The sequence below is a fragment of the Xenopus laevis genome, chromosome 4L (genome assembly GCF_017654675.1).
Source record: "Xenopus laevis strain J_2021 chromosome 4L, Xenopus_laevis_v10.1, whole genome shotgun sequence".
Classification (NCBI taxonomy): Eukaryota; Metazoa; Chordata; class Amphibia; order Anura; family Pipidae; genus Xenopus; species Xenopus laevis.
In genome coordinates, this window is record NC_054377.1 from 102,854,756 (window position 1) to 102,868,940 (window position 14,185).

The window sequence follows — 14,185 nt, forward strand, 5'->3', positions numbered from 1 at the left end:
CTTTTACCTAAAAAACAAGCACTTTACAGACATCGTATTTCCTACAATTTATTTGGCACAAAGACAAAGAAATATAAATGTTTTCTGAGTAAAAATTACCTTAATTATCATAGTTCACACTTTGGCCTTTGCAAACAGCTCAAATAGCCTAATTTTTTAATGTCATAAAAGTTTACTTTACAAATTGAAGAATTTGCATTTTCCAGAATGTTATGTCCCATATTTATTCTTGGGTATGTAGGGACCCATAGTGTTAATTCCCCTACGGTCTGAACCACATGGTGGAAATCCCCTGCTTCTTCATCTACAGGGTCTAACTAGAGCTTTGGGAGGGGTTGAGCCTTGTCCCTATGTAAGTGTCTGGCAGATACCAGAGGGTGTCACAAGGTGTCGCTGCTGCTCCACCTTTGGATATATACAGAGCCATGTCCACAAACTGTCAGTGTGTTCTAGTTTTGCTTTTGATGCAGGATGGAGTGACTGTCTGCTGGGGTGCTGCAGGGCAGACCTCAGGCTATGGAGACACACCACATAGCTGCTATTCCCTGCTTAGGCTCAGGGATAACTGGACCCTGATGTTCTTGTGAGATTCTGACCAGGATGAGAGATGGATTCCTGGAGATGAATGCCAATGAATGGGCTATGCTGTGCTCACACTGGGAGTAGTGTTGGGAGCAATGTCGTAAAGATCTAGCAAGTTATGTGCTCAGCTAGGAGAGCTCGGAGCCTGTAACGATTTCATCACGTGGATCCTGTTTCAGCTCTGTGTGAGCCTGCCAGTTCTGTGTGAGCCCCCGGGTGAGTCTGCCTGTCTACTGTTGTGATACAGGCTTTGTGTGTGCCGGTCACATGGGAGCAAATTACCTCTGCTACCAGAGAGGTTTTTGTGCAGGCAGCGCTACCTGACAATGGTGCTCTTTGGGGAAAAGGAACTGAGACTGTTTGTCGGCAAAGGAGTAGTGTGGGACTTTGCCTGTCAGGGAGGTGCCAGGATGGGACTGTCACAGATTCCCGAGGGTAGTGGGTCATACTGTGTAAATGCATATAATTACTTTGAATGCTTACTTTGCCTTTAAACCTTATTTAACGTGTATATTTGTTATATAGCACTGTGTGTGGATTACTGTTTTCGTAATGGGGCCAGCCACAGGCGTATTCCCAGATCCCATTAGTTGAAGGCACTGCCATGAGAATAAATTTCCAGAACCCTTTCACCTCTCAGGACCTGCACTGAAGATGGTAAGAATGTACAAACTTGGCACCAGGGGGGTGGCCAAGAGGGTGTTACAGGTACAAAACATAAATGCCATGGATCTTAGAATTGTTTGACACCACATATACATGTCACTATGTACAGACCCCAAAATTCAAGTAATGCATTGCATTTTTCACAAATAATATTATGGCCCTTGCAAATTAAACATGACCAACCTGATTTTAAGTGCCCCCTCCAAGTAAATCTAACAATTTAGTAACCGAAAAAATTAGATAACCATATTGCAATCTCTAATCACATTTTATTTCTCAAATTCTAGTTTACAATGCAAAATGTAATTAAAAAATATATTATTGATATGTGTCTCTGGCTTCATTCTTTTTCTCTGGTATCAACAGTTCCACTTAACCAGGCAACCTGGCAGTGGTTTGAATGACAATTGGAAAAGGGTAAGAAGAACATATTTATGTTATACTATAAAATATTTTGTGAGAACAACATATTAGAAAGAAATATAACTGAACCCCGCTATCACCTTGAAGGGATTCTGTCACAGGAAAACATGTTTTATTCAAAAAGTATCAGTTAATAGTGCTGCTCCAATAGAATTCTGCACTGAAATCCATTCTCAAAAGAGAAAAACATTTTTTTTTATTTAATTTTGAAATCTGACATGGGGCTAGATATGTCAGCTTTTCAGGTGCCCCCAGACATGTGACTTGTGCTCTGGTAAGCTTCAGTAACTCTTTACTGCTGCACTGCAAGTTGGAGCAATGTCAACCCCTCCCTTTCCCTTCTGCAGGCCATCAGCAAAACAATGGGAAGGTAACCAGATAACAGCTCCCTGAAGCAAGATAACAGCTCTCTGGTAGATATGAGAATAGCAGATAGGAGAAACAATAATTAGCAGTTCCTTGGCGAAGTGCTGGCTTTTTCTGAACGCACATGATCAGGCACAATGCACTGAGAGGGCTGCCTACACACCAATATTACAGCTTAATAAATATACTTGTTGGTTCAAAGTAAAACTTTATATGTGAATTATATGTAGTGTAAACAGTGTAATTTATAAATAAAAACAACACCATAAAAATCACAACAGAATCCCTTTAAACTTGAATACAAGGAAACGAGGTTAAGAAGGCTGTGGCATCTAAAAGAGACTGAGTGGTGTGAACTGATAATAGAAATTTCGGCTCTTCTAGTAGGGAGATTGCAGTTGTGCTTTCTGCACTACCAATGCGGCACCCACCCCGACCCATGCTGAAGCTTCAGATGGGAGGCTCCTGGTAACTGGTTAATTTACAAATCCATTACATTGGTTTATATTAATACAAGTGACACAACTTTGTGGATCTGAGAATTATAATGAAACCACCAATACAAATCAGACACCATCCTAGATCTTAAAATCTAGTTGACATCAAATATTCTTTGCTTATTATGATTTGCTTATTAATGATGTTAATATATTCATATATCCATTGTTAAAATTACACCTGATATCAGCAAAGGAAATAGCATTCTTCCCTATACAGTATAACTTCATATTTCACTACAAGATGTTCAATGATTAAATTAGAATTTAATGCATAAATGTTTCATCACTTAATCTGCAAAAAATCATTCTTTTTGTTTTACAATCTCAATTCTGGATTTGTTTTTTTCTTTGTGCAGCTCACAATACACACAGTTATACTAACAATAAGACAAATGATAATAACTGCTGAACAAATGATTGCTGCCAGTATAGTTATGTCCAGCTTTCCTGAAGATGGAGGAAGGACTGTAGTGGGAGCAGGTGTTTTCTGGACTGTAGTAGAAGCAGGTAATGGCTGGACTGTAGTGGGAGCAGGAGTTGGAGGAATAAGCAGAGCCGCTTGTGCTATATTTGACAGATCTGATTTCTGTGGAACTTTATCAAGAGCAACAAGAGCAAAATAAAGGATGGTGCCATTGGCTATTACAATATCTTTTGGCACAAATGTGAAATTTTCTTGGGCACCAGCTTCCTGTGGTACAAAGTTGGAAATGTTGACTGAAGTGCAACTGTCAAAATTTCTTCGGAGCTCTTCAGGGCTGTCGCTCATTCTTAAATCATAACGTGAAACTGAGAAAAATATGACTATTAAAAGATAGAAATCAAAGATTGTGGGGTATCAATGCAAGTCTACTTGCAGGAACCCCAACTATAATGAACATAATCATTAAACATTTTCAGTTGTTTCAACATTTACCAAATCAATTTACTATTAAAAGCAGTATTTTGTTTGGAGGCCTCCAAATCCCACTGCTGCAAGTGCTGGATATATAAGCGGCATAAACTTGTACCCTTAGTGCCCATCTACTGATCAGTTGTGCCTGTAGGATTTCAGTGCAGGCTGCACTTTGCACATAATCCAGCACAATGTTGTAGCCTGAAGGCTGCCCTACATGCATTACAAATATACACAGAAATACAGATATGTCAGCCTGTGACATTAGGGTGATAATGATCCAGTCATCGGTTTTCTAAAAGGAAAAATAAATTTCTACTTAATAGTAGTTGCCAATATGTTAGGTTATTTTTTCCCAAGCTTTTAGAAAAAATGTACAGGCCTTTGGGAATACATGAAAACAGAACTGCACTGCCATCTTACCTACCTTTCCCAGGCATTCTGTGCTTTTTTTTTTTTTTTTTTTTAGAAAAAGAGAGACATTATGGGACAGAACTTTTGAAATCTATTTACTGGGGGGGGGGTGCCTAATATATTGGTAGTCCACAATGAATTGAGATTTCCTTGATCTTTAAGGTTTCTACAAAATGGACTGAAGACATTCATAACCATAAACATCTCTTCTGCTTCTTCTTTTCTTCCTTACACCCCTCCTCTGCACTCATCACTGATGGAACATGATAATCTCTTGTTCCCTCAGCTGGCTGCCATTACAGAAGGGTCCAAACTTGGGATAGGCAGGCAAAAGACATATATGTCTAGCTCCTGCCATGTGGCAAGGTGAGAACCTTGCCTCAGGTGGCACAGAGCGACCAGTTACCAGGGGCAGCAAAAAGCTGCCTCTGGTAATATTAAGAGACAAATTTCCATTTTTTTAAATGGAAATTTGGCTCTGCTAGTGCAGCGAGCGAAAGAGCGATCACTGCACTAGCACTGCACTGCGGCTCCCCTCTCCAATACTAGAAGTTAGAAGCACGGAGCAGGAGGGGGCAGCATCGGAAAATGCACCTGTCTAGCACCCCTGCTACTGTTGCGCCCTGGGCACATATCTTATCTGACCCTGCCCTGCTAGGTAATTGATGGATACAATTACAATGCAGGACAGAGTGATATTGCTAGGGAACACCTGAACCTGGCATTAGACCCAAAATGTCAGGGAAATATTCTTAAATGAGTGACATGATCTTCAGCTGGTGGACCCTATGCATATTTCCCAAACATAAGATAAAGATTTATTTCTTATGATTTTACAATATATGCAGTCTGATAGATGCCATGCTGGTCTTTAACCCCACCCTTCATTCCATCAGAAAATGTGCATAAACATTTCGGAATTTCTATATATAAATATAAATTTATTTTTTTTAAGAAAAACATGAAGACTTCCACAGAGTGAAAGTAAAAAAAACATATGTGATAAAAGGTGAAAAGTTTGCCCTGGATGCAGTAGCCTATAGCAACCAATGAGATGTCTGCTTTTAAACAGGTGGATGGGTTTCCTGCTGATTGGTTGTTATAGGTAATATGGACTGTAAGAATTAAATAGGTTATAAGAACTGTAGCAAACAGATGTTCTTAAAGGAAGTGTTCAGTATAAAAATAATAACTGGGTAAATAGATAGGCTGTGCAAAATAAAAAATGTTTCTAATTAGTGAATGTTAACTATTCAGTCACTCCAGCCTTTATTCATTATATTTTTGGCTAACTAACTATATTAGATACAGTTTTTATTTTTACACTGAACTGTTCCTTTAAAGGTCAGTGACTTTAATGGTCTATGCGGATTATGTAATATAATGCACTGTTTGCCCAGGAGCAGTAACCCATAGCAACAAATCAGCAGGTAGCAATTACTGGTCACCTGTTTAAAAGCAAACATCTTATTGGCTGCTATGGGTAACTGCTCCTGGGCAAACTTAGTACCTTTTATTACATATGGGGGTGTGTGCTTTCTATTTACTTCCTGTATGCAGTTAACCCTTGGGTTGATGACTTTCAATTGAATTAAAATTCTGATATTTAAAAATGCCCAATATTGCAAAAACTGCGTTTAATTAATTTGAATTAATTTTCAAATGTACATTTGTTTATACAATAAACTGATACGATTTATGTTAGCCTTTTTGTTTATCTTAAATAAACTAAAATGGAAGTTAGCAGGTATAAGATACGCAAGCTGGCTTTATCAGATGCATTTGTTTTATCCTCTCGTCTGGCATTTCTTCAATTTCTCATTCTTACATAAATATATATATTATCTGGTACTCATTCACTCCCACGTGTGTTGTTTCCTACACATACAGGAGCTGATATTACAAAATTGTACCGTGTTCAGAAGCGCAAGCTAGCTTTCTCTTAGAGTAACAGGATATGCCAGTCCTAGTAAACATAATTATAAAAGTAATATCTCTGCCTTGAAGACCAACTAATTAAATGGTTTAGAATTGAATTACTTGCTGAAAAAAACTGCTGCTACTATAACTATAAAAGCATTAGCTATTTACCCTTCAAGATTACACCCTAACAACAATGTATACACATACCTGTTCCCTGGTCCAGGTCATCCCCAGTTGCTGTCCAGGCCAGCACTATTGTGTCTTCTTCAATGTTTGCCTCCAAGTCAGTCACTTTCTCAGGTTTGTATATGTCTGGCAGAGGACCTGTAGGTACATTAGATACTACAAAAGATCCCCCGGAGGCTGTTCTACTGAATTCTCCCAGATTAAGTTCCTCATCATTAATTACTGGCCTTGGAGGGTTCAGAGTGACTTCACCTAAAAAGGAATTATTTGTAGATAATGTATAAAGTGTAATATACACTGTGCATTTATTTTATTTTGATATAAGAATCTCAATTAAGGTCACAAAAAAGCTCAATATTGTGTTTTGTAATAGTTTAAAACCAGTACTACTATCCACCACAATTGTGTATATAAGTACACCAGTCAACTGTTTATTTTTCAAGGGCACTAGCTCCCAATACAGTAACTGTAACAAAGTTGTTGCTGACATAAATAGGTAAGCTTTAACAGAGTCCCCGCCAAAGAATTTATAAATTTCCTTTATTTATTTATTTATAAATCAGAAAACAATATTTAGTGACACATTTAATAAAAAGCTATGATTACCATTTTCTAAATAGCCTGGAATATAAAGGGCTCGGCTCCTTGGAAGTGCCACACGGGTTGTTTTCTCGATGCTTGCAATGCGCACTTTTAAGCTGTACCTTCCATTTCCATCGTAATCTTTGAAGTACCTTGAGTAGACACCATCATTCTTTACAATATCAGCACCTAGCCAAAGGGAAAGATTTATAAGCATTGACACAAAGCTAAATGGAGTTATGGCACCATAGTGTAGTTTTATATTCATAGGGTGCCACCCTGCTTCAAAATGATACCCATGTGCAAGGTAATATATATGTGGATATACTTCTTTGACCAAGCACCCGACATCGAAACAATCGAGTAAGAGTGCGGGTACAGTTGGACATTATACACACATATATATATATATATATATATATATATATATATATATATATATATATATATATATATATATATTGAATAAAGTACCCCCTCTTGTAAATTATAAGGATATTATAAGTTACCAAGGAGTTTCATGACCATATACAGGTCATGAAACTCCGAGGTAACTTATAATATCCTCATATTTTGCAACTGGGGGTACTTTATTTATTATAATACATAAATTTCATCAAGTCATGTGACAGAAATGACATCAGAACTCCCCGTTTATAACTGATGACATCAGAACTCACCGTTTATAAGGATATAATTTAAAAGATATTCATAGCTTTTGTGAATTATATATATATATATATATATATATATATATATATATATATATATATATATATCTACACACTACTTTGACATAGTATTGCATTATATTTAAGCTGGCCAACTACGTCAAAGTCATATGGGATGACTTTGACGTAGTTGGCCAGCTTAAATATATTGCAATATATGGACAAACAATCCCTGTTTTGTTTAAAGGGTAAGGCATTTTTTAGTAGTTGTATGCACAAAATGCAAATACAATATATATATATATATATATATATATATATATATATATATATATATATATATATATATATTTCCAGAATGAACCAGCAACACAGGGATATTTTTCAAAACAAAAAAGTGTATTTAGTAAAGTATGTTCCAGCTGGAAATATATGCGAAACTTTAACCGTGCAACTGGGTGAAGTCGAGAAGCGGAGTGCCACCAATCTTACTACTATATATAGTAGTAAAGGCTATGCTGAGAAAGGCTAGCAGAAACGTCAGCTATTTTTTCTTTTCAATAAATTGCACCTTGAACCGATTTCACAAATGTGCAATAGATATGAGCGTTATGATACATGATGCTGTAGTGCTGGCCCATACATGTGAGCTGTACTGAGCTAGATATTCTGGCTGTCAGTGCAGCTTAACCAAGCTAAAAAACCAAAGCCAGTCAAACAACTAAACACATTGGGGTGAGCAATCTGGCTGGCCAGGTGCCGGGGACACATACCACATGGCAAAGCATGGCAAGTGCATGAACAGAGAACAGCTGTAATACATTGGCACTACACCACAAAAAATAAATAACCTCCTTCCTCCATTTCTGCAGTGATCAAACTGGCATGTTAAGGGGTTAATATGGCAATACTCCATTTCTGCAGTGATCTAACTGGCATGTCTGCGGTTAGAATCAGAATCAATTGTCTGCAGTGTCTTACTGGCATGTCTGGGGTTAATGTACTCATAATCAATTTCTGCAGTGATCTTACTGACATGCTTGTGGTTAATAGGGAGCTTATTGGCCATTTTCTATAGTGATCATACTCAGACATGCCTTGGTTATTATGTCTAAGAGGAATGCAATTGTCTAAACCTTTAATTTATTGAAGCACCAAGCATTAATTTTGCCATAAGTCTCATATTTTATTGAGATGCCCTGGTGTTCCATAACAATTAGCAACAGGCTATAGATGAAAAGCCTCTAGTTTAATATTCTACAAGCAAAGTTAATGCTGTTTGGCAATCAAGAATCAGGATATATGAAAACTGACAAATCAAAACAATTGTGTTACTGGTTACCAGTTTAGTTTGAATATGATCATGTAAATATTGTCTAAAATGTATATAGTTTATATAGTGTTCAGGCCTCACCTCGAGTATGCAGTGCAGTATTGGTCTCCTGTTTGTAAGAAGAGAGCACGTATGAGTGCAGAGACGTGTAACGATATTGGTAAGAGTGATGGTAGACTGTGAGGGTTGACTACTAACATTTTTTATAAAAGTTAATAAGGGGATGTTATTTTACTGCTGCCATTTTTTTTCTCTTTCCCTCTGTCTGCTAATTAAGGGGGAGGAATTAATCAGGTAAATTCTGACCAGGCTTTGTGTTCTTTGGTTTCATACCTCTATAAATCTGTGACTTCAAAACGAGGAGGCTGTAAGTACCCAGTTCAGCAGTTCCATGCAGTATTTACATGTGAAAGATGTCGGTGGGTTTTCATTTTGGAATCTGAACTGCAGACTCTTAAGGTGGGAACTTGGAGGGAAAATATGATGTGATGGGTGTGGCCGAAACATGGCTGAATGAGTCGCATGACTGGCCAGTTAATATTAGCGGCTATACTTTGTTTCGAATGGACAGATGAAATAGAAAAGGAGGAGGGGTATGTCTATTTGTTAGGCAGGATTTAAAACCTTATATAAATGAGGAGGTTATGTTAGAAAATGAGGGGGCAGAAGTCTTATGGGTGGAGTTCTTCACCAATTGTAAAGAGTCCAGCAAATTAATTGTAGGCGTATGCTATAGACCCCCTAATGTAAGTGAGGAGGAGAAGGCTAAGCTCCTGATGCAAATAGAAAAGGCTGCTAGTTTGGGTAAAGTAAAGATAATGTGCGATTTTAATTACCCAGATATTGACTGGAGCAACAGTACTGTCAGATCAGTTAATGGGAACAAGTTTATAAACTTGTTGCATGACACTTTTATGGTACAGGTTGTTGAGGAGCCAACCAGAAAAAATGCTATTCTGGATCTAGTGATCTCTAATGACCCAGAACTTATAGCAAATGTGCAAGTCATTGAACCCTTGGGTAATAGTGACCATTATGTTATTTCATTTAATGTCTGGTGCAAAAAACAAATATACACTGGGGCAACAAAAAACATGAATTTCAGAAAAGCTAATTTTAGTGCCTTGAGGGCTGTCCTTCAAAGCCTTGTTGGGGCATTATGTTTTCAGCTAAAAACACAGAACAGAAATGGTTCTGATTTAAAATTATATTAAATTGTTACTATTCTCAATTTATTTCCTTAAAGGCATACTGTCATGGGAAAAACTTTTTTTTCCAAAATGGATCAGTTAATAGTGCTGCTCCAGCAGAATTCTGCACTGAAATCCATTTCTCAAAAGAGCAAACAGATTTTTTTATATTCAATTTTGAAATCTGACATGGGGCTAGACATTTTGTCAATTTCCCAGCTGCCCCAAGTCATGTGACTTGTGCTCTGATAAACTTCAATCACTCTTTACTGCTGTACTGCAAGTTGGAGTGTTATCACCCCCCCCTTCCCCCCCCAGCAGCCAAACAAAAGAACAATGGGAAGGTAACCAGATAGCAGCTCCCTAACACAAGATAACAGTTGCATGGTAGATCTAAGAACAACACTCAATAGTAAAAACCCATTTCCCACTGAGACACATTCAGTTACATTGAGAAGGAAAAACAGCAGCCTGCCAGAAAGCATTTCTCTTCTAAAGTGCAGGCACAAGTCACATGACCAGGGGCAGCTGGGAAATTGACAACATGTCTAGCCCCATGTCAGATTTCAAAATTGAATATAAAAAAATCTGTTTGCTCTTTTGAGAAATGGATTTCAGTGCAGAAGTCTGCTGGAGTAGCACTATTAACTGATGCATTTTGAAAAAAACATGTTGGCTGTAGCAAGCAATGCCAGTCAGCAGCATCAAAGGCAAATAAGGTCTTGAGCTGTATTAAAAGGGGCATAGATTCACGGGAGGAGGGGGTCATTCTTCCACTTTATAGAGCACTGGTAAGGCCCCATCTAGACTATGCCATACAGTTTTGGTCTCCAGTGCTCAAACAGGACATTATTGAATTAGAGAGGGTACAGCGAAGGGCAACTAAGCTGGTAAAAGAAATGGAAAAGCTTAGCTATGAGGAAAGACTTACCAAATTGGGTATGTTCACGCTGTAAAAGAGGCACTTAAGGGGTGATATGATTATGTATAAATATATAAGGGGATCATACAATAATCTCTCTAATTCTTTATTTACCAGTAGGTCTTTCCAGCTGACACGAGGTCACCCATTACAATTAGAAGAAAAGAAGTTTCACCTAAATATTCGGAAGGGATCTTTTAAAGTGAGAGCTGTGAAGATGTGGAATTCTCTCCCTGAATCAGTTGTACAGGCTGATACATTAGATAGCTTTAAGAAGGGGTTGGATGACATTTTAGCAAGTGAGGGAATACAGGGTTATGGGAAATAGCTCATAGTACAAGTTGATCCAGGGACTAGTCCGATTGCCATATTGGAGTCAGGAAGGAATTTTCCCTCTCTGAGACAAATTGGAGAGGCTTCAGATAGGGTTTTTTGACTTCCTCTGGGTCAACTAGCAGATAGGCAGGTTAAAAAAAGTAAATAGGTTGAACTTGATGGACGTGTGTATTTTTTCAACCTAACTTACTATGTTACTATGATGGGCTTGCTAGACAGAAGGAAGCTTATCTCCATATTTTCTTTCATGTTATAGTTATTGGTAACTAATGTAGACTATGTATTAATCTGCAACTGTTTATATTGTTTAGTTTAATTATTCAATACTGTAAAAACCTATTGATGTATTATTCAATATATATTTAATTTCATTGACTATAAGAGGGGTGAATAAGGTTATTATTAATATTATCAAATCTCCTGTGCATACTTTAGTTTCATCATGCAATTCAAAACATACAGGCAAGTTAATTCACCCCTGGCAAAAAAACAAACTACCTCACTTGGGCAGGGACTCAAATGATGAACAATATCTGTAAATGTATGCTGCGTAAATTTATCTTTATTTAAATATACAATGATATTGATCAATTGGAACAGTGCCCTCACCACCCATAATCCCCAGCTGATAAACTTGCCTGGTGCCTCTTTGAATATATGTCAGATATTACCATTGAGAGGAGGACAGGACCAGATGAAGTGAGTTTGGCAGATGCACTTAGCTACTGTACATGCTGACTGTAAGCTCCAATTAATGTGTTACCACAGGACGCAAGCAATATTTAGTTCTACTTTTATGAATTTATTCTAGTTTGCAAATGGTATATTTTTTAATTATTAATTCTTACATTTTATCTACTTTAATGTTAAGGGAATTCACACAGAGCATGGGATTATCTAGTGTGATGCCATCAAATGAAATGCAGTTACATTACCTGATCCATTATCCAAAAGATCTAAATCCACGGGAATTCCACTGGGTGGCTGAACAGCAGCTGTTACTTTTGCTCCTATCACTGGCAGGAGACCATGATTTACTGAAGCGTAGACAACCATTGGATGTGGATAATTGTTTGTGTCTTGATTCATGTGAGCACTGACTGTTATTGGAGGAATATCTACATTTGATGGTTTTGATGTCACTGTGATAGTTATAGCTTGTTCCAATTTATATTTATTGCAAAGTTTGTAATACCAAACACCAATCTGTTGAAATAATAAAAAAGGAGTGGGTTAAATAGTGTTACCTGACTTACATGCTAAAAAATATTTTATACTTTAATGGATCTAAAAAAATTTCATGGCTAAAAAAATATTGTTCAGTAAATTTTACAATATTGTGGCCACTGACATGGCGAAGTGGAAAAAGTAGCTAGATCTTCCTCAATCTTCTGTCACTTACACCATATCATGTGTCCCGAAAATACATTAAGTTCAAAAAACGATGGAGACTTTTCCTTTTTTGAAGAGGGATTGCCTGCAAAAGTCTTTTTTGGGTAACCAGTTTTCTCCTGACATTTTGTAACACATGGAAAATTATTTTTACAGAGGGCTCATGTGTAGGGTATTATATTAACTCTCTTGCCTCTATCAAGGTTCCCTGGACATGTGTAATAAAAACCGCTAACTTAATCCATTTGCACCAACATTTCTAATAAAGAGCTCCATGCAACTTTGAATCTCCCGCCATATACAAATTGCCCTAGCACAAGATCTCTAGCGAAGTTTCGATAGGGACAAATGTCCTAAAAAAGGGCGCACTGCAAATTAAGTCAAATTAAGTCACCAGCGTTCGGTGCCCGGAACGAAACTTCGCATTTTTAGCGTATTTGTATCACATTTACGCCTGGCAAAGTGTTGCAATGGGTGCGAAGCTTATGCTGGTGAAAAGTCACCGGTTAGTATATCTGCCCCATAAAGTGCATAACAGACAATTTGGCAAAGACGATGATTTATAGTATATTGCTGTGAAACTGAATGTAGTACATTTACCAAGGAGCATTGAGTCAATATAGCACCTCTACACCCCTTCTTGAAAGGGGTAGTTCACTTTTCAACCTTTCGAACCTTTAGCAGTGACAGGCCTAGAGTTGGGTAGGTTTTGGGGGTGACCATGCAACCACCACTCTTCTCTCCTCTTTGAGAGCAAAGTCTTGCTTATATGTGCAGAATCTAGAGTGGAATCAGCAGGCAAAAGATGTACATGCACATGCCCCCCCCCCCACGTTGCACCCTAGGCATGTTCCTTTTCTGCCTACCCCTAGTAACGGCCCTGACTTTTGGTATGATATAGACATTCTGAGACAATTTGCAATTGGTCTTAATGTTTTGTATGTGTATATGTGTGTTTTATTTAGCATTTTGTTCAGCAGCTCTCCAGTTTGAAATTTCAACAGCTATCTGGTTACTAGGGTCCAATCTTCCCTAGCAACCAGATAGTGGTTTGAATGAGAGACTGGTGAGGCCTTGAATGGAAAGATAAGTAATAACTATTAATAACTATAACATTTTAGACCCACAGAGCAATAATTTTTTTGGCTGCCTGGGTTACTGACCCCTATCTAACTGTTAAAAAAGGGGCAGAGAAAGGGAAATAATTCAAAAAGTGTAAACAAATGAAGACCAACTGAACAGTTTCTTAGAATAAGATACTAAAACATACTAAAAAGGTAACTTAAAGGTAAATGGCCCTTTAGTACAGATTAGCAAAGTGTAAAGGCAAATCTAAGTGCACAAAATATTCATTCCCTCTATACATGAACTTATTTGAGTGATGAGAAAATACATCTGAAGGGGACAAGAGGAATCCTTCCCCTGTTTCTCTGCCTGTGACATCATCCAGCCCAGTTACAGACTGGAGAGCGATCCGATTGGCTGGGCACCCCAATGCATCCTTGGGAGAGAGGGTGTGCCTGACTTTGGAGCCAAATGTATGGGGTCTGCCAGAGAGCTGAACAGAGCCAGCACAAGTAGCTGTAAGACTGTCAAGTACAGAGAAGCTGTTAAATCTGTGAAATCTGTGGAATCTGTGGAGGTACAGATTGAGCCCAGCCTGTCCCCTGCCAAGCTGCTAGAAACTCAGAAGGAGAAAGGCAGGGCCGGATTACCCTCTGGCGCCCTAGGCACCCTATTGCATCTTCGGGGTTCCGGCCCCCTAAATTTCGGCACGGCGACGGAGCACCATGTGACCATGACG

General features: G+C 38.1%; 1 protein-coding gene across 1 annotated transcript in view; it reads right to left on the minus strand.

Moving 5' to 3' along the window:
- Positions 1-2,800: 2,800 nt before the first annotated feature.
- Positions 2,801-14,185, minus strand: part of clca4.1.L (chloride channel accessory 4 gene 1 L homeolog) — a 35,759-nt gene continuing 24,374 nt past the window's right edge. Inside the window, 4 exon segments of the mRNA NM_001280666.2 lie at positions 2,801-3,326; positions 5,977-6,207; positions 6,562-6,726; positions 11,925-12,195. Coding sequence (NP_001267595.1) covers positions 2,854-3,326; positions 5,977-6,207; positions 6,562-6,726; positions 11,925-12,195 — 1,140 coding nt within the window. The 3' untranslated portion in view covers positions 2,801-2,853.